At 36.4% G+C, this 21,835-nt stretch overlaps 1 protein-coding gene across 2 annotated transcripts in view; it reads left to right on the top strand.

The window, feature by feature from the left end:
- Window positions 1-21,835, top strand: part of MALRD1 (MAM and LDL receptor class A domain containing 1) — a 770,287-nt gene that overhangs the window by 530,495 nt on the left and 217,957 nt on the right. For both annotated transcript variants that reach the window (XM_053896000.1, XM_019460623.2), the window contains exons 31-32: window positions 1,359-1,487; window positions 10,624-10,785. In XM_053896000.1, the coding sequence (XP_053751975.1) occupies window positions 1,359-1,487; window positions 10,624-10,785 (291 nt within the window). The remainder of the gene's footprint in view (window positions 1-1,358; window positions 1,488-10,623; window positions 10,786-21,835) is intronic.

The following is a 21,835-nucleotide window of genomic DNA, read 5'->3' as shown; positions in this document are numbered from 1 at the left end:
AAAAAAAAATAAAAATAGAATTACTGTAGTATCCCATAATTCCACTACTGGGTATTTATCCAAAGCAAATGAAAACACTAATTCGCAAAGATGTATTCACACTTATGTTTATTGCAGCATTATTTACAATAGCCAACTACATCAAAGCAACCCAAGTATCCATCCACAGATGAATGGATAAAGATGTGGAATATAAATAAAATGGAATATTACTCAGCCATGGATGGACCTAGAGGATATAATGCTAAAGACAAATACCATATGATTCCACTAAGATGTGTAATTTATTAAACAAACCAAGCAGACAAAAAAAGAGACAAACAAAATAGCAGTCTCTTAAATACAGAGAATAAACTGATGATTACGACGGGAAGTGCGTGGGGATATGGGTGAAAGACATAAAGAGGATTAAAAGTATACTTACGTTGATGAGCACTGAGTAATGTATAGAATTATTAAATCTTTGTATCATATGCCTGAAACTAATATAACACTGTATGTTAATTATGTTCAATTAATTTAATTGAACCCTGTATGTTCAATTAAAAGGTGTGAAATGCTTTGAAAATTGTGTGTTAATTCACTTTCCTAAGCTTCCTTGAGATGAAACCATTATGTCTTCAATTATTATACCCAGCATTTATTAAGTACAAACTACAGATTAGATGCTGGGTTTGGCCTCAGAAAACACATCCACCACTTGGGTTTCCAAGGGGTTTGGAGACTGGAGGGCAGACAGACATGTGATACAGCTCTTATATGAGGTGGTAAACATTTCACATAGGAATAAGAAAGGTTCTTAGGGGACATTAAACGTAGGTACCCAACCTGGGGCTTGGATGACAAAGAAAAGGCAAAACAAGGGGACAGAGCAGCTGTTTCCTTGAGTCTTGAGGTTGAGCAGACCACCAGGGGCACAGGAGGGAATGGTCAGGGTAGGTAAAGGAAGCAATGTATGTGGACACGTGGAAGGATGAAGAGCCAGTGATCTATCTGTGAAACCTTATACGGTAGTTTCATTGCAGGTGCTCGTGAGGACAGTTGCAGAAAATGAGACTAGAAAACTAAGCCAGAACCAAAGCAAAACATTTTTAGGGTCTTGAATAAGACTTATTTAGATAATAGATAATGGTCAACCCTCGGCCGATCAAAGGTGATTTTGAAAGTGCAATCCACATAAACTTACTGAGAAATTGGATGTGGTACTGAGGTGGGTGGGGTTGTCTAGAAGTCTGCCTTGGACAACTATTAAAAATCAGTCATTTATTTAAGTGTGGAATCTATAAAACCACTAAGAGACCACTAATATTGAATAAAATATTATAAAAATGACTTTTTGCTTTTATCTTTTTCCCCAGTGGGAGAGACTTCTGAGATTTGCCCAGAAGCCACTGATTTTTTGTGCCGTGACAACAAGTGTGTTGCATCTCACCTTGTCTGTGACTATAAACCAGACTGCTCCGATAGGTCTGATGAGGCTCACTGTGGTAAGTGGACTTGGCTGCTCTAATGCAGCCCATTCAGCACAGATTTGCATTTTATTAGGAAAGTAACATATCGGCATTGGTGACTGAGAGGACGTGTTCTTTTCATGCACTGGAGTAGATTTAAAGTAGCCAAAATGTTGGGTTTTTTTTTTCTCCAACTTCTCTCTCCACATATCTAAATTTCAGCTCTCTCAACCATTTTACCCCCATACTAAACACTGCAGCAAATCTCGTCACAGAAATTTCTCAACATGTCATTGTGCAGAACTGTGTCTGGGGTCAGAATTTTAATTGCCAGAAACTGACCTAGCCATCTACATTTCTTCATTGCTTTTCATTTCCTTTTCCATGCCTTTTCCAAAAGATGGTTGATTTTATACATGAGGTTAAAAATGAGCACTTTAAATAAATACTAGTTTAATGATTCATTTTATCAGTTACATTGCTCTGGGAAAAGACGACTAGATTGGCCACATTGTTTTTGTTTTTGTTTTTGTTTTTGTTTTTTCAATTGAAGCTTTAATTCAAGTGATGTCTAAAAGTCATGTATAAAAGCAAGTACGTAATTTTAAAATGTGAGTATGTATTTAAATCCAAAGAAGTTTTTTTCATATGTCTTGCTGACGAGCGTTCGAATGGAATCTTGGTACCACACAGGCTACCTGTTGCAGTGTTTGCTGCATAGGAAACTACGCTAAAAGTTAGGGGCCTATAAAAGTTTCATTTGGCTTTTAATTTTGTGGATCATTAACTGCGAAAAGAATCAGCAATGCCAGTTGTCTCTGATTTACATGTCTTCAACTAGTATAGCTGAAACAGGAGAGTCACTTTAAAGATAGCTTTATCCCCTCCATGTTTGGCACATTGGTTCTCTTTGGTCTCTCTGTTTGGTTTGACATGGCGTCTCATCCTCCAGGGTAATCAAATGTGGCTTGGGTTTTCCATAACATAGCTATCACAAGATAATCAGATATCTTGCATGGGACTGGCTTTTACCAGAGTAAATGATCTCAAGAGCAAGCATTCTAGGGGCGCCTGGGTGGCTCAGTCGGTTGAGCATCCGACTTCAGCTCAGCTCATGATCTCACGGTTGACAGGTTCTAGCCCCGCATCAGGTTCTGTCCTGACAGCTCACAGCCTGGCCTGCTTCGGATTCTGTGTCTCCCTCTCTCTCTGTCCCTCCCCCGCTCATGCTCTGTCTCTCTCTGTCTCAAAAATAAATAAACATTAAAAAAAATAAAATTTAAAAACAAGAGCAAGCATTCTAGGATCCATAGGAAAAAAACAACAAGAATTCTTATGGCTTAGCCTTGGAAAGTCTAGAATGTCACTCTTGGTTCTTTCTAATGGCCATTCAAATTAAAAAGTCTAGCTTAGAGTCAAAGAGAGAAAGGGTTCAACTCTACCCCTGGGAAAATGTCATGCATGTATAGGAAGGGAGAACCACAGAAGTCATGTTTAAGTTTTTATTTTAAACTTAATATCGTTTTCATTCCTCAGCATCTTATAGTAATGATGCTTCTGAAGTGTTCATTTTCTCTTTGTTTTCATTTATTACATTTATTAAATTGTGGTAAAATATACATAATATAAAATTTACCATTTTAACCATTCCTAACTGTACAGTTCAGTGGCCTTACGTGCATTCGCATTATTGTAGACTTCCCCACCATCCATTTCCAGAACTTCTTCATCTGGAGAAATCGAAACTCTATGCCCATTAAACAATAATCATCTAGGGGCGCCTGGGTGGCTCAGTCGGTTAAGTGTCCGACTTCAGCCCGGGTCACGATCTCGCGGTCCGTGAGTTCGAGCCCCGTGTCGGGCTCTGGGCTGATGGCTCAGAGCCTGGAGCCTGCTTCCGATTCTGTGTCTCCCTCTCTCTCTGCCCCTCCCCCATTCATGCTCTGTCTTTCTCTGTCTCAAAAATAAATGTTAAAAAAAAAATTTAAAAAAAATAAATAAAATAAATAAAATAAACAATAATCATCTATTTTCCCTCTCCCAGCCCCTGAAAGCCACCATTTTCTTTCCTGTTTCTATGCATGTGACAACTCTAGGTACTTTACACAGTATTTGGAATCATACAGTAATTGTCTTTCTGTGACTGACTTATTTCATTTAGCATAAATTTCTCAACATTAATCCTATACTTTCATTTTAAAATCAAAATATAAAAGGGAGTGAAAATCATAGGCACTTCTTAAAATGGTACTGTCAGTGCCACAGTACTATAATAATCTTGATTTTATAAACTATTATTTATTTCCCTTATAATATATATGCAATCTCCAACAAAATTTATAATACATTGAAAAATACTTTCTAGTATTCTTTTTTTTTTTAAGTTTTTACTTAAATTCCAGTTAGTTGTTCTTTCCAGCTGTTTTCCTTAGGTGCACCAAAAAATATTTTTTTGATACTGACAGTAGAGAACTGATTCCAATGGTGCTCTAAAACAGTGCTCCAAACCATTTGTGAAATCACTAATTTTCCACCGGGCCTAACAAGTAGAGTATTTAATAACCGCCAGCAAAACAAAGATTCTAAGGAAAAATACTTGGAACATTATGACATTGATATACATAATCCAGTGAGGAGAAAGGACAGCTCTCACATGCACATAGAAAAATAATTACTTAATTAAATAATTTAAAGTAATTTAATTTAAAGAATTAAAAATTTTTCTTCGTCTCATTTTAAGAGAGGAATGTTTTGAAAACATTTACATATGGAATATGTTCTTCCATTTATTCCTATTCTTAGTATGGGCTAGGAACAACTTTCTAAACAACGAATGTATAAAAATGAATAAGACTTTGTCATAAACTTCAATAACCGTAGTAACGGTGGAGGCAAAAACTGGTGTGTGGGGTGGGGGCAGGGCAGGGGGAATATAGTAAAATATAGTGTTCTTTGTTTTTTTTTAAAGTTGGTAATAAATTTTAAAAATTCTTACTACTTTTGAAATGTAACAAGTGATAATAATGATAAGGTTATCATGGTTTATTTTGGAAGTATAGTTGCAGAATTACATGTGCCCATGCAATATAGGCTTATAAAACATAAATAGTTATTAGGTATTTTGGTTTTCAAATATGAATGTTGCTTTTGTTTCCTTGCCTTCACTCATTTTTCTTCTCGGACTGCTTTATGTGATTTTTATTTTCCCACAGTACAAAGGCCGTTTTGATTTTCAGAAACTGAGTCCGTTATGTACTTATATTTGTTCGTGTTACCTACAACTTTGGTGGACAACTGCAAGCTGTATTTGAATTTAATAAAATTGAAACAATATGTTGACAAATGAAATAGTCACTTTCCTAAAGACCTTTATGATAGGCGTTGTTCACATCCACACACAGGAGTATACAGGTGACTTATTGATTCTGCAAATTGACTTCATCAGAATTTTATGTTGATAGTCTTTGGGATACATTGGATGCATCAGGGTTAGATTCCTGCAATCCGATAATCTATTGTGGATGATGAAATAAATGACAAAGTTTTTTAAATGACCTTTGGGGAAATAGAAGGAAGAAATGGACTTTTGGTTTATTAAACTGAAGACTTCATTTTGATATTGACCCTCACATGCTGAATGATTATTTAAATTCTCAGAGACTCATTTTCTCATCTTTATATTAGATATAATCACATCCAACCTATAGAGTGCTTTGAGAATTAAATGCCATAAAGAACATATTTGTTCCGTCTTCAAGGATTAATAATGTTGGCCTCTTCCATTTCATTATTTTTATATTCTCTTGAAACTTATCAGTCATAGTGTATATATTTCATGGACTTTATACTTACTAGAAGTTAAATGTAGCTGTTCCTCATGAGTAAATTTTTACTGCAGGTTATAAATAAAGCTAAAATTTTCGTTTGCATCTCTAACTTCTGTTGCAAAAATGCACCATTTAGAAAAAATGAAACCACTTCTTTTTAAAATAAACAGTTGAGTTTAAAAATGTGCTCTTTTGGGGGCACCTGGGTGGCTCAGTCAGGTAAGTGTCTGACTTCAGCTCAGATCATGATCTCACGGCTCCTGAGTTCAAGCCCTTGTCGGGCTCTCTGCTGACAGCTCAGAGCTTGGAGCCTGCTTCGGATTCTGTGACGCCCTCTCTGTCTCTGCCCCTCCCCTTCTCATGCTCGGTCTCTGTCTCTCAAAAACTAAATAAACGTTAAAAAAATTGTTAAAAAAAATGTGCTCTTTTCTTACATGGAAGAACATTGTCACCTAAAGCTTGTATTAAGTGTGCTTTGTATTCTAGGCTAGGGATGTGCAAGGCGTGGGTGAAAACATTCTCGCCTGCCTTTACAACAGTTACAAACATCATTATCCAGTCAGATCCTTCTTTCCCACTGAACCGAGACTCTTTGAGATTCTTATCAATGTAGTGCTCTATGAAGCAATTTCACACTAAGGATAAAGTATTAAATATTCAAGTATGATACATTATGGTATAGCAAAATAAGGCAAATATGTGGATATGAGTAATGAACAATAATCAATTACGGGGCCAGCTCTTAAAAAATATAAATTGACCAAAATTTACACTAACCATACAACCATGTGGCTGAATACCCTCCTACTGGGAAAATGCCAGTAGTTTAAATGTTGTTAGTAATGCTTTGAATCTATTCGAGGAATCATGACAAAGGTCACAATTTAGAAAATATTTTTTTCTAAAACAATAACCATTAAAAAATACTGACCACATAATCATCACCAAGGAATATTACAGAGTTCCTTGTATCATCTATCATTTAATAGTTCTATATGGAAGCACTTATGGTTGTAACAGGGTTAAGTAGTAATACCACTCACATAGAAATGTTTTTAGTAATTCAATGGTAAACAATTACGATGACGATCTACAATGAAGAAGTAATGAATTTCCAAATGAATTCTAATGACTATAGTTGCTGTTAAGTGCCATAAACCACACATGTACACATAATTTCAGAGAACTGAAATGGTCTGAAAAGGAAAGATAAGACATAAATCGAGCATTCAAAGGTGAGTAGGATTTGCTAGGTGGAATGGAAAAGATACATTAATTAATATGCTTGTAGCAGAAATTTCGACCTCAACAAGTTTAGACATCATGGTAGTTCCTATTAGTTGCCTAGCACCCCTTTTTGTTTCTTAAAAACAGAACTCTGGTTTTATTTGGGGCAGCTTTGTGACCAAATACAAATGCCATCTTTTCCAGACTTCCCTGCAGCCACCAGAGGCTAATGAGATATACATGGAAATTTTGAGAAGGTATCCCTTTTAGAAAGAAAAGCCCCAGGATAGTTAAAAAAAAAAGGCTTTTCTCCTTTCTCTTTCCTTCCTTCCTTCCTCCCTTCCTTCCTTCCTCCCTCCCTCCCTTCCTTCCTTCCACCTTCCTTTTTTTTCCTTCCTTCCTTCCTTCCTTCCTTCCTTCCTTCCACCTTCCTTCCTTCCACCCTCCCTCCCTCCCTCCCTCCCTCCCTCCCTCCCTCCCTTCCTTCCTTCCTTCCTTCCACCTTCCTTCCTTCCTTCCTCCCTCCCTCCCTCCCTCCCTCCCTCACTTCCTTCCTTCCACCTTCCTTCCTTCCTTCCTTCCTTCTTCCTTCCTTCCTTCCTTCCTTCCTTCCTTCCTTCCTTCCTTCCTTCCTTCCTTCCTAAAGAGAATGAGCAGGGATGGAAGCACAGACAGAGAGGGAATCAGTCTTAAGCAGGATCCACACACAGTGCTGAGCCTGATGTGGGTCTCAACCCACGACTCTGGAATCATGACCTGAGTGGAATTCAAGAGTCAAATGCTCAACCAACTAAGCCACCCAGATACCCCTCCTCTTCCCACTTCTTTTAATGCCTTTAATATATGTGATACTGGTAAGAACAACAGTCATGCAACCATGAAGAGCCTGAGGATGACGAGATGACAGAAAAGATGGAAAATATATGCTTTACAACCACACAGTTGAACCACAATGCCGTGTTTACACGGACAACTTCCTGACTCATTTTTAATTGAGATGAGTTAATTCCTGTGTGTTTTAGCTACTATTACTTGGGTTTAGTAGTATACTTATTAGTTGGAACCAACTGCATTTTTGATTGATATAATAAGGAAAATGTGTTATCTAAAATAGCAAGAAGTGAAAAGCAAGGAGCCTTAAAGTTGGTGAATGCAACAACTTTTCTTATCAAAATATTAGAACTATATGGACTCCTTCCTTCTTTATCCTTGCCATCTTCATATAACTGACTTTTTAATCAAGTCACCTATCCATATAATCTCTTCAGTCCCAAGGATAACATGTTTATAGTGATATCCTCAGAAAGGATAAACAGATTCTCTTTCTTTTGATTTGTTCTTAAGAACAAGGCAAACTTTTCCTAGGTCCCTTTTTCACAATATGGCTCATTGTCTAGAATTGTATCCCAAGACTATGGCTAAACTAATCAGTACAAGGAAAGAAGAGAACATTGCACCTCACAATTGCTTAAATAAATTATAAGTCATCTCTAGATATCTGAGTGAATGAAGATGAATAGTCAAATGCAATGGCAGTCTGTCCTCTACAAGAGAGGGAAGAAATGACTGATAAATGAGCATCCCACGGTGAGAGAAACATTCGTAAAAGAGAGAAAAGTAGTCCTAAACATAAAAGTTGAAAAAAAAATCTGTTTTTATTTAAGAGACAATTTTATAAAAAAATTTGTCTGGCATAGAGGCAATTTTGAGATTGAGTTTCAAGAACACTTTGCATCATAGGAAAGGTTGTTGTACGCAAGGCGAGGGGTTTAAGAGAGTATATTCAAACAATGTGAAAAACAGGATATTTTGAGCAATGGAAAAAACACAAGAGCTTTCTTAGAGATAACTAATGTGGTTCGGGTTTGTAAAGTTGATATGATGAAGGCTATACTGAAAAAAAAAAGTAGACTCTTTAAATAAACCAGGGGCTTGAACCAATGGAACTGTAATAGGGGTTATGAACTTCAAGGAAAAGAGTGAGTAAGTTCTCGAAGGGAGAGCCTGCAAGTGTTGGTGATAGATTGGACATGGAAATGAGGAAAGCAGAATCAAAGATAGCTCCAAAGTTAACATCTTTAAAAAGAGAGAGAAGATTCATGCTCTGAAATTAAGCAATAATCTCAGAAGAACTAATTTCGAGAGGTGAGTGATGAGTTCACTTTAGGCTTTTTGGTTTTGAGATGATAGTTGCAGATTCCAAGTGGAATATTCAGCCCACATTTGAAGATAAACATCTCCATTTCATCCTGGCTGCAGATTTGGAGGCTATCTGCATGAAAGTGTGAAGGACCATGGGCCAGGGTGAGTGAAGCTATCTATACAGAGTGAGAAATTTAGGCATGTAAAATTAAATCAAGAGGGGCACCTGGCTATGTCTGCAAGTTATAAGAAAGGAACTGGTAGAAAATATGAGACTGAAGGGCCTGGAAAAGTTTTCTAACTGAAATCACTGAAGCTGTGGAATGCTAATAGCAGTGTTTGGTAAGGTGTTGAGATCATAAACTGAGATTAGCTCTAGAAAAGAGAAAGGAAAATGGCATAATTTGAGTTAGAGAGAATGAAATATAAGAGAAATTTTATCTTGATTGTATAGATCTCTTCAGAGTCATACATAAAGTCATATATTAGACAAGGTGGGACAGAAGGTTCAAGAGTGGTTACAGAGATTCAAAAAGGATATAGAATAATTATTGTAGGTCGTATGTGTTAGGGAGTCAGTTACATAGAAATGCAATAGTGCAGAAGCTGTATGTGACATCATTCTAAAGAACACATATGGCTGTTTTTTGTATTTATATTGGAATATTCGGCATGTTTGTGGTTGTGTTAGCTAAACAGCTGGAGAACTGGATTTCTTTTAGCCATATTGTATACCATAATATAAACCTATTTTTTCACAATACTGGAATGATAAACATAAAAAGGGGATATAGAGAGCCCATAAATAAGAATATAGAATTAAATACATTATATGTCATGTAGAATGAATGAAAGAAATGTACATAATTAAAAATGATTCTAGAATTTAGGGATAAAATGCAATCATGCCTGAGAAGTAAAAATATGGATATTTAGTGAAATATTTTCAGGGATCCAGAAAATTTTCTGAAGAAATATTAAAGCTTTGTTTGCTATATGTTTGGCATCCATTTGATGCCAAGTTCTTCTTCTGATAAAGTTTCTATATGCTAGTATTAATTTTATGTTAAGAAGAAGTTATGAAGAGAAACCATCCAGAGAAGAAATATTAAAAGTAACTCAAACTTCATCTTTCTAAAAAGGAAGGAAAAAATCAATGACAATCTCAGTAGATTCATACTGATTAAATAACCCAATCATTCTGTCTGTACAACAGTTTTACAGTGAATGCTCAAAAATAATAACTGTTGTGCAAAGAAAAGAAGAAAAACAATAAAGAAAAATGAAAGTATATATCACCATGTGATGATGGTACTTTTCATAGATGACTAGGTAGTAGACATTCAGTTATTAAATAGTAATTTTTCTCATTGTAAATAACTTAATTTTTAATGAGTTATCAATCAACACTTAGAAGAGAACTTTTTTCAGTATTTCGTGACTAGCTCTGAAATGTATGTGGATGATTGGTATGGTATGCCGAGAGCATCTGTGTCCTCTGCAGTTTACTACTTCTCCAAAGGCACCTTTTCTTTAGTTAATGACTTTGCCCCTCTAATGGTCTGTGCTGTTCAAACACCAGAGTAAACAGAGGGACTGAATTAAACATCTAGACAACTGGAGCTGTTGATCTATTTGACCTGACTTATCTGCATTATCATAATATTATGTTCATTGCTCATGTGTAGACACAGTTTTATCAATCATCTATAATATTATTAGTCAACCCATATAACTCCTTCATGGATAAATGACAGTATTCGTGCACTACTTCTAGACTTTATGATGAAAAAAGAAAAAAAAAACCTACAGTGGACAACTGATATTACCAATGAGTGCAAATGTCCTGGTTCTTTACGTTTATTAATAAATAATTAAAATATGCAAGTATTAATTTTAAATAATCACAAGTGTAGTGTAATAAAGTATATAATATATATTTTCAGAACATTCTGTTGATATTTTCATTTCCTTAGGCCAGTACACGAGCACAATAGGAAGTTGTAATTTTGAAACAACTTCGGGAAACTGGACCACAGCCTGCAGTCTTATTCAGGACTCTCAAGATGACTTAGACTGGGCCATTGGCAGTAGAATTCCTGCAGAGGCATTGAGTCCAGACTTTGATCACACACCAGGTAAGTCTACCAGAGACACACAGGCCAAATAATCCACTCACGGAAATCTGTATTAACAATTTGGATGAGTATCAGAGAGTATTCCTTATGTCTGTGTGTGGGTAGAACTCATGAAAAGAAAGTTAGTCCTTGTTTTTAAACTCTGGATTATTGAATAGACTCAGAACTGACATTGCCACACCAAGGAAATCCACGACTCATATTTTAAGAGCCTCAAAGATTTTATTTACTATCCCATAAAGGTGGAGTCAAAAAGTGTCCAGTTGGGGCAGGAACAAGTAGGGGCATTCAGATTAATGCATATAATAGGCAAAGATGTACAATTAGCAGTAATAAGAGTTCTCCTGCTGATGATGCAGCCACCCATTCTATTTCAGTCCCTCTGAAATGTAGGGGCAGAGACATAAAGTGATGATGGTAAGAATGAACATCAGCATACTTTTCACAAGTTTTGCCTCCTTCCTTGTGATTTGAGGTTAATGTAATCCTTCATGGTCTTATGGGTAATAGAGTCAGAGTGGAAGTCAACTTTTATTCTTATTTACTTTTACCCTGAAGTCTTGTGTACTCTGCGATTTTCCCCCCTTAGGAATCTAACTTTTCTTAGGGGATAAACCTTTTCTAAATTCTCTTAAGGATAAAATCTAGCTCTTCTAGTGATAAAAAATGACCTTAGGTATTTGCAACAGTTACTTTTCTGTGTCAACTTGGATGGTGTTTTTGGATGAGGTGAACATTTAAATTTTTTTTAACGTTTATTTATTTTTGAGACAGAGAGAGACAGAGCATGAACGGAGGAGGGTCAGAGAGAGAGGGAGACACAGAATCTGATACAGGCTCTAGGCTCTGAGCTGTCAGCACAGAGCCCGATGCGGGGCTCGAACTCACGAACCGCGAGATCATGACCTGAGCCGAAGTCGGACGCTTAACCGACTGAGCAACCCAGGCACCCCGGATGAGGTGAACATTTAAACCCGTGAACTTTGAGTAGATCACCCTTCATAATGTGGGTGGGCCTCATCTAAGCAGTTGAAGGCCTAAATAGACCATAAAAGACTGGCCTCCCTGAGCAGATGTAATTCCCCACAAGCCTGCCTTAAGACTTCATCTGACACATTGGCCTTCCTGAGTCTCCAACCTGCCAGCCCACACTGCAGATTTGGGGCTTGCCAGCCTCTATAATTATGTGAGCCAATTCCTTATAGTAAATGTCTTTCTAGATTCATACATATTTTATCGGTTCTGCTTCTCCAGAGAACTCTACTTAATACAATATCGGTCAAAACAATTGAAGCATAGGTCCAATGAAAAAAGAACAAGGTTTTATGGGATTAATTAAAGTGACTTTTCAAAGAAAAAGTATGGGCAATTGTCTCAGCCGTTTTATGGTAGTAAACAGAGAAGAATACTTTTATTTCTATATTTGGGCAGCTTGAAAATAATATGACCTTCAATTACAGTGTAGCTGTCCTTTTTTGTTTTAAATTTGGTCCCTAATTCATATCCAAATTGAATATTCTTATTCCTTTTGACCTGCCAAGTTGTATTTACTCTTCCTCACCAAGTTTTTTCTTTCTTTCTTTCTTTTTTCCTTAAAAAGCATGAAGTTAGTATACACTAGATTGTAAGTTAACAAACAGGATAGAAAATTAAGACACTGAGGTCAGTAATTAGGAGACTTTAATATATAACAAAGGTCAATTATGTGGGGTAAAAGATATAGTCTTTAGTGTGGTTTTGGCATATCTGGTTATACAGCTGAAATAAAATGAAATTAAACCCCAGGTTTTCTTTTGTGTCTTTTATATACAGAAATTCATTCAGATGGACTAAAGGCTTAAATGCAACAAATAAAAACAATAAAACTCTTGTAAGAAAATAGAGGGTAAAACTATATGCACTGTAAAGGCAGGATCTCACTTCTAAAAGCCCAGAAGCTACAAAAGAAAAGATGTACATATTTGATGGTATAAAATTATAGCTGTGGCCTAAAAATTCCATAAACAAAATCAACAGGCAAACGATAGTTTAGACAAAAAAAAATGGTGCCAATTACAAGTAGGATACATATGGATAACTTACAGACTTAACTACAGGTGTCAGTTTCAACAGCCAGAAAAGATTTGCATAACTGATTCACAGATGATCAAATTCAAATAATCAACAACAATATTAAATGATGCCCAAGTCCACATGTCATCAGAAAAATCCAAATCAAAATAAGCAGCTGGGGAAGGTTTTCAAAAGCCATCAGTAGATGGTTGAGCAATGCAGAGTCTGTAGCTGGAGAAGGATACTCATACATAGTTATGGGGAAATGTCCTTTTGGAAAGCATTCTGGCCATAGAGAAATAAAAAAACCAACACATAAGCACATGTGTATAATGATATTGACTTCAGCATTGTTTGTCATTCAAAATAATGGAGGGGGCACATGGGTGCCTCAGTGGGTTAAGTGTCCAACTCTTGGTTTCAGCTCAGGTCATGATCTTGCAGTTTCGTGATTTCCAGCCCTACATTGGGCTCTGTGCTGGCAGTGTGGAGCCTGCTTGGGATTCTCTCTCTCTCTCTCTCTCTCTCTCTCTCTCTCTCTCTCCCTCTCTCTCCCTCTCTCTCCCTCTCTCTCCCTCTCTCTCCGCGCCCCCCACTCTCCACCCCTCCCCCACTCATGCTGTCTCTCTCTTAAAATAAATAAATAAAAACTTTAAAAATTTTTAAAATAATGGGAAATAAAATGAATGTCTCTCATTCATACAATCATTTATTTGTTCTCTTATTCATTTATTCGCCTATTGCATGCAAGGCACTGTTCTAGGTATTGGGGATACATTAGTGAATATAAAACACACCTTCCACAGTAGAGTTCCCATTCTAGGAGAAAGGAAGAGATCATTGAACATATATCATAAGTAAATAAATTATGTCCCCCATTAGAAGCTGAGTGGAAAAAGGAATAGACTAAGTAGGATTGAGTGGGCATACGGATAGTTGTGTGTGTTGCAGTAGATAGGCTGGTTAGATAGGTGGCAGTGAGAAGATGCCATTCAAAAAAGACTTGAAGGAGGTGACAAATGAGCTATTTGGATTCCTAAGGGAGGAGGATTACAGTCAGAGAGACAGCCAATGCCAAGTGCCCTGAGATCAGAATATGGTCTGCGGGTGTGCCCCATGGCCACGAGTGATGTTTTAGGTAATTTAATTAATTTTTGAGATGCTGCCCTATACACTACATAGTGTTTGGCAGTATTCCTGGCCTGTACCCACTAGATACTACTAGTGTTCTTCTCTCTGGTATTGACAGCTCAAAATGTCTTTAGAAATTGGCAGCTATCTCCTGGGGACAACATTGCCCCCTGTTGGGAACTAGAGGAACAGCCTGGAGGCTCCTGTAACTTGTTAAATCCAAGCATACAACATCATGCAGCCACTAAAAAGAGTGAGTTTAGCACTATACAGTTGATTCGTAGGGATTTACAAAACGTATTAAAGGCAAAAAGCAATATGCAAAATGATTATAGTATGATACAATTTTTTTCTAAAACAATGACTCATGCCCCTTTATTTGTGCACGTGTATAATTCTACATAGATATCTCTATGAATAACTAAGCATGAAGAGAAAGATTTTTTAAAAAGGATATATATATATTATTAACTTGGATTACTTGGATGAGTGATAGGGTTGGAGTAGAGGAGAGGGAGAATAAGTCTAAAAAAAAAAAAAAAGAAAGAAAAGAAGTAAAAACAGGAATTGCACCTCAAAAGAAAATCTAACATACATGATGGTAGCACCTACATGTGTCTGTGGAAAATTGTCATAGCCTCTGGGTCTGGAGTTCTCTCTTGTCCGGCAAGAGAGCAGGACACAGGATTAAAAGTGCAAGAGAGGCTAACGTCTGGGAGAAGATGAGAGCCCTGAAGAAGCATCTTTGCGCTGCTTTTTATTAAGATCAGAAGGCTTACAAGCATGATGGGTGTGATGGGCATGCACAGAGAGACAATGAAACTGTAAACGTTAACTCATGGCCATGAATATTAACTCATGGGCATGGAGAAAAGGGGTTTTGGAGATATGCGGTGTTAGGGGTTTGGGTCAATACAAAACAAGATTCTAGTGCTGGGTGGAAGGTTGTTTAAAGCAAACATGAGGCCCCACTTCTGATTACCTAAACTGGCCTAGGGAACAAGGAAGAGCCTGCTACCTGAGGGTCAACAAGGCATCTTTCTTTTGCTAATTAGCTCCCCTCTGGGAAACTTTGCCCTGCTATGGTCTTTGGCCTTTTTACCTGTTTACCTAATTTGGTCCTTCCTTCCTGTGAAAACAGCTTTCTGCTATTGTCCTATACTGTTGTCCTACACTGGAGGCCTTTGCCCCATTTACCTAACCTTATTTACCTAATCTTGTTTACCCAAACTTGGGTGTGTTCATCCTATGCCTTTCTAATTCTTTATGCCTTGTTAACCCATCAGTGCCGGCTCAGGGAATTCCTAAGCTTGTTCCCCACAGAAAATGAGCTGGATATTTTTAATTTTACCACTTAAAAACAATGAATGATCATCTTTTCTACTCTTTTAATATTTAGTTTTTCTTTATTATTTCTTTTCATCAATTTTACATTACTAGGTAATACATCTTTTTCTAAAATTTTAAACATATAAATAAGTAGAAAAAAAAGAAAAAAGTTGCCTAGTAATTCCAATAGAGCAATATAATCGTTTATAAGCTTTATGTTTGTGTATCTTGCCATTCTTTCTTAATATACATATTTTCAAATAAAAATAGGTTTCTACTAGATTCCGTGATTTGATAAATGTCTCATGAACAAGTTTATACATTATGAAATATTTTTAACATGATATTCTACTTTTGGGATATCGTGTAATTTATAAAGTGATCTAATGGTAAACTCTTAAATTATTTCCCAACACTTTCACTATAGTAAACATCACAACAGTGAATATACATTTAGCTGAATATTTGTTTTTTTACTTTTATGATAGTTCTTGAGGATAAATCCTTGTTTCTCTCCCATGAGAACTTATGAGAAAGAAGCCAATTTTCATTTTTGCAACCAAGATCTAGACAGTGACATTTCCATACAATGTCTGTGAGGTCTCTAGATAACAGTATCTCCTTATCTTAAGACAGTATTTGAAAATTCCAGAGCACGGCTGCTAGTATAACACTTGCTAATGGCCCAAAAGTATCCTAGGCTCAGTTTAGGAAAAGTTAATAATATAATCGGTGGACATGGGAAAAGTTCTGTGCATTGTTCAAAAGAAAAGAAAACAGACATAAGTGATCAGTTAATACCTTTTAATGGAATAATTAAAGACTATTGATGGCTATATTTTCTTTTTTGAACTTTTGTAGCTTATGTGAGTTCATTAGAGGCCACATGAAAAGTTTTGAATCTGGTCATTATGCAATATTGTACACAAGTAATGTCCGCACATAAAGAAAAGTAATCATTCTGACAGAATACTTTATTATCCCCCCCTGTTAATCAGTACTTGAGACAGGATATTTTTACAGAGCAGTCTCTTCAAAGCAGCCTGATTATATCATCTTTGATACACTAATACGGCTCACTGAACTTGTTTAGGCATCTCTGAAACAATGGGCTGCTAAATAAATTGTAGGGACATTAATTAATTTTGACCCTCTGGGAAAAACAAAATTCTTTATGAGAAGGCCAAACAGATTCAAAGGGCCTACAGTCTATTTCTAAACATCTCAACGTTGCTGTTAATTAAAACTGTATTTATGGATCTTTTCACTTATTGTTACCAAGATGAAGAATTAGATCCATAAGGAGGACATTTTCAATGCCCATCACGGGCCTATTTATGAGTCTTTTTGGAGCCATTGCGGAAGCTGTGGAGAGAAACTACAGACATTAATCCACTCTCGTGCGCCCATGAATAGTGTTTAGGCTTAGTATATACGGGACTTAATGGCAAGAGTGACATTTGGGTGACATGAACTAATGAAGGTATAAAACAAAAGCTTCTGTCTCTTTTTTTCCCCCCCTTTCTTCACTACTTTATTTTCTTTTTAATGGTATAATTGACCATATCCACAATTAAACTCTAAAATCTGGTAGGATAGGAGTCACATATTTTGCTCTTTTTATATTCCCTCCAGCATTTAAGACTGAAAACCACTTGATAAATACTTATGCAGGTCTCACGTTCCCTGTCTGTCTCTTTCTGTATTTATTAACAGCAATGTATTTCGGACTAATGAATGCAACAAGCATTTCCTGAGTGCCCGCTAAATACACAGCGCGTTGCTAACTGAGGGTATGAATTAACTAGATGTTTGTAAAGTAACTGGGATGAAATATGCTGGCTGATTATAGCCCACATGCAGTTACTATTGTGCAATTCAGTATTCACCACACAAGGTCAAAAAATACTCCAAAACAATCTTAGTGATACTAATGCCTTGATGTGTACAATAGCAGTTTAAGGTACTGAGTGTTCAACAAATATAACTTACTTGATACTTGGTTGACAGAGCCTTGGGGGCTAGACGGAGGATAATTGTACTTCCTTTTCAGTAGATGGTACAGGCATTATTATTATTCCTACAGATGACGAACAAGAAAAGCTAAATGACTTGTGTAAGCCTGTATCGCAAATGACAAACCCAGAACTAAATCCCTGGTGTATGGAGCCTAGTCCAAGGCCACTCCAGGACATCTGGTAGCGTGCTTTGTCCTTAATGGGTATTAACGATTGTGTTGTTTACTGTAGTGAAAGTGTTAGGAAATAATTTAGGAGTTTACCATTACGTAATGTTATAAATTATGATATATCAAGCTCTTGCTTGAATCTCCTTAATCTCTATATTTAGGGCCACTTAATCTCTATTTTGGTCTAGGTGATATTACCATCTCACTCTGGTCTCCGACAGAGTAGAGGGAGACCCTCATATTCATTTCCTTGTGATGGTTAGGGCTTGGTCAAGGATACAGTTAGATATATAAAACTCAGCCTTTGTGGGGTGCCTGGGTTGCTCAGTCAGTTGAGCCTCTGGTTCTTGATTTTGGCTCAGGTCATGATCTCACTGTTTGTGGGATCGGCCCCACGTTCAACTCTGTGCTGACAGCACAGAGCCTGCTTGGGATCCTCTCTCTTGCTTTCTCTCTCTCTCTTTCTCTCTCTGCCTCTCCCCTGCTTGTGTGCTTGTGCACTGTCTGTCTCCCTCTCTCTCTGTCACTCACAAAAAATAAAAAAATTTGTTAAAGCCAATCTTAATTCAATAGTTTACTAGACTCACTGATCTTACTCGCATACACTCGTGTACACACACACACACATGGTTATCAGTTATTAAAGAGACTATAAAATAACTGTACTGTATCACATTTTTTAAATAATCACATTTAAAATCTAATTATTGGACCAGAAATTTTTGAGATATTCCAGGAAGAGGCAGGCAAGATGGGATCAGGATGAATTGAGTAAAAAACAGAAATTCCAGCCCAGGGAAGCATGGTTCACTACACGTCTTTCCAGGGAAGCTACACAGATATTCTAAGATCAAAGTAAAAAATACTGTTCTGGACAGAATTGTGTCACCCCAAAATTCATATATTGAAGCTCCAATGCCCAATGTGACTACATTCTGAGATAGGGCAAGAAGGTCATTAAGGTTAAATGAGGTCTTAAGCATGGGTCCCTAATCCAATAGGACTAGTGTCCTTATAAAAAGAGTAAGGGGCACCAGGGATATGCACACACAGAGGAAAGACCATGTGAGGCTACGAGGAGGAGCCTCCAAGCCAGAGAGAGAAGCCTCAGGAAAATCCAACCCTCTAGCACCTCCATCTTGAATGTTAGCCTCCACCGCTGTGTGGAAATAACTTTCTGTTTTTGAAGCCACCCAGTTTGTGGCATTTTTGGGGGGGTCAGGCTGAACTGACATACAAATACCAACAAAGGTGGTGAAGAGTTCTTCAGAGGAGCTCCCTGAAAACCAGCACTCAGGTCCCGTTGTGTGCCCCTCCCATGACCACAGAAGCGCTTTAACTCATAAAGTAAAATCAGATCCCTGCCATCTAAAGATAATCGGACATGGGCCTAGGAAGAGATTATCCTGACGTAATTACAACATAAAAAAGAGGCAAAGTCATGTTTGGATTTGCACAGGATCAACACTATAGGTTTGCAGGGGGAAATAAAGAAAGAGAACCTCATCCAAGAAGAAAAAATTGGGGCATCTCTGTTTGCCTGTCTGCTTGCTTACTAACTTACCCCTTAGTCCCCCCACCAAAGAACGTGGTTCTCAAATGTGGGTTCCTATCAGAACCATATGAAGAGTTAAAAAAAAAAATACTAGTATCTGTGTCTGTCCACAGAGATCCTGGTTAATTGGTTAGTATCATGGCCTAGGCACCAAGATTTTTAAGACCTAGTCACAAGATTTTAGTGTGTAGCTGAGGCCAGGAACTACTTCCCTACAGGAAAGCATACACCCCCAGCCCACCTCTATAGCACCTGCTTTTCCTTCTCCCAAAGGAGAAGCCTTTCAGGAAAACAGTTCTGTATTAACAGCAGTGGAAATTCTTTCAAGTTACCTACATTAAGCAACAAAAGCCTTCATTCAGCATTTTCACTGAATAACCAAAACTCATCAGGCAATTAAAGACAAGCAGTATCACAAAAGAGAGAGATGAAAATGTGAAAAGAACAGTTATCCCCGGAGGAAATGGATGACTCAATGTAGTGGACATTTGTTATATTTTCTTCTTGCTTTCAGGGTTGTGAGTTCAAGCCCCACATTGGGCATAGAGCCTACTTAAAATAAAAAATTTTTAAATAATAAAATATGCATACTATGGACCAAAAATGTAATTATAAAAAGGAAACATAGTTATTTTTAAGTATAAGATGCTAGTTATGAAAAAAGTAAGTCTAATCTTGTAGAACTATATACTGATGTGCTTAAAGGAGATCTAATTTGACATCCAGGATTACTTCAGAATTAGTGGTGTTGAGGGTATAGGTGGTAATACAGAGGAAGCAAGACAGACTGTGGGTTGAAATTAATGAAGCAAGGCCTTGAGTAGGTGGAAGTTCATTATAATATTTCTTCTACTTTGGTAGAAATTTGAGATTTTCCAGAAAAGATGTTTAAAAAAAATTGTTCCCTCAAAATATGAATGTGACTTAAACAACCAATTTGGCAATAGATTTCATATTAAAAAAATAAAAAGTCAAAATATAAAAAAATGAATAGATATGTAAGAAAATAAATAAACAAAGTGAGAGATACTGACAGTATGACATCTAGCATGAAATAAGAACTGGGTAGTAGGAAAACAACAAAGGAGTTGGAAACAGGTAGAAGGGAAGACACAGAAATGATAATAATAAAACTAGTCTCTTCCCTAGATCTTCAAATTATACTGAGATAGATCAAAGACTGTAATTTGTAAATCCTTCTTTTATCTAATCCTTCAGTAATACATTGGACTTTATTATGATACCAAGTCAGAACAGATTTCTGTTTAAAATTGGATGTTTTTCGGATACTCCAAGGGGAGTTAATTACTAATGTACCGTAATAATAATAATCACATTAAAGTCTGAGAAGAGTATTAAGAGGAAATGTGATTTGTGTGATGCTTCAGCCACCACTTTAAAAATACATGTGACTAAATGGAAAACAAAATGATATTCATTGGCATGGTGAAAAAATGGCTATTTTTCCCCCGTTCATTCATTTAACAAATAATCGTTGAGTCCATTTTTTGTCAGCCACTGTTTTAGGTACTTAGAATACATGTAGGTCAAATCAGAGAATGATCTCTGCCATCACATGGCTAACATTGTAGCAGAGGGATAGAAAATCAATATCAAGCATTATAAATAAATTATATAATATATATTAATATATAATACTTATATATTAATCATATTAATATCGACTAATATATTAATTATATTATAGATGTTAATTAATTATATTAATTAATTACATTGTGTTATAATTAATATAATTATATCATATTATAATGTGTTATATTAATTAAATATATTAATTATACTAATATATTTATATTACATTAATTATATTGTATTAATATATTAATACTATATTAATTGTATTGATATGTTAATATTATATTAATAGATGATATTAATATATTAATATTATATTAATAGATGTTAATTAATGTATATAATGTATATTATATATACAATAATTTGTTGGAAGTTGATAAATGCCATGGGGGGAAAATGGAAAAAGTAGAGTGGTAAAAGAAGAATCGATCAGGAGCCAGAGACCGGGGGGTGGGGGGGGGGTGGGGGGGGTGGTGCTGGTTAGGAGTTTTGGGCTTGGGGGAAGGGCAGGTAAATTAAAGGAATGTTCATGTGGAGCCACTGGGATGAAGGGGCCTGCATTACTGCTTTCAGTTTTATAAAGGGTTGAATGGGTGTTGAATAGTTGCTCTTTTTATCCATTCATTCCAATCCAAGCAAAATAATTTTTTTAAACAAAATGAGGAGAAATTTCAAAGGGATGTAGAAAAAGGGTATTAAAATCAGTTAAATGTCTCCTAAGAGTCAGGCAGTGTAAAAGAAGATAGGCATGTTGTCTGATTTAATATTTTTAAAACATTGTGATGTGGAAGATATAAATTCTTAGAAAGATTTAAAAAGCTGATGAAGTCCATGGGCGTGACTGAGCAGGGGGACTTGAATATTAAACTCTCTGACTCAAAAGACTTTTCTTCTATTGCCTACACTGTCCGATATGATAGCCACTAGCCACACAAACTGTTGAGCCCTTGAGCTGTGGCTGGTCCAAATTGAGATGTGCTATGAGAGTAAAACACACATTGGACTTCAAAGATGGAGTACAAAAAAACAACATAAAAATATATCAATAATTTTTTGTATATTCATTATGTATTGAAATCACACTTTGGATACATTGGGTTAAAAAATATATATTACTAAAATGTCACCTATTTCTTTTACTCTTTTATTTTTTTTAATTTTTTAATGTTTATTTAGTTCTGAGAGAGACAGAG

Source organism: Panthera pardus, unplaced genomic scaffold (assembly GCF_024362965.1).
Source record: "Panthera pardus isolate Hobbes unplaced genomic scaffold, ASM2436296v1 HiC_scaffold_6, whole genome shotgun sequence".
In the NCBI taxonomy this organism is placed as follows: domain Eukaryota; kingdom Metazoa; phylum Chordata; class Mammalia; order Carnivora; family Felidae; genus Panthera; species Panthera pardus.
This window is presented reverse-complemented; position numbering and strand designations above follow the sequence as displayed.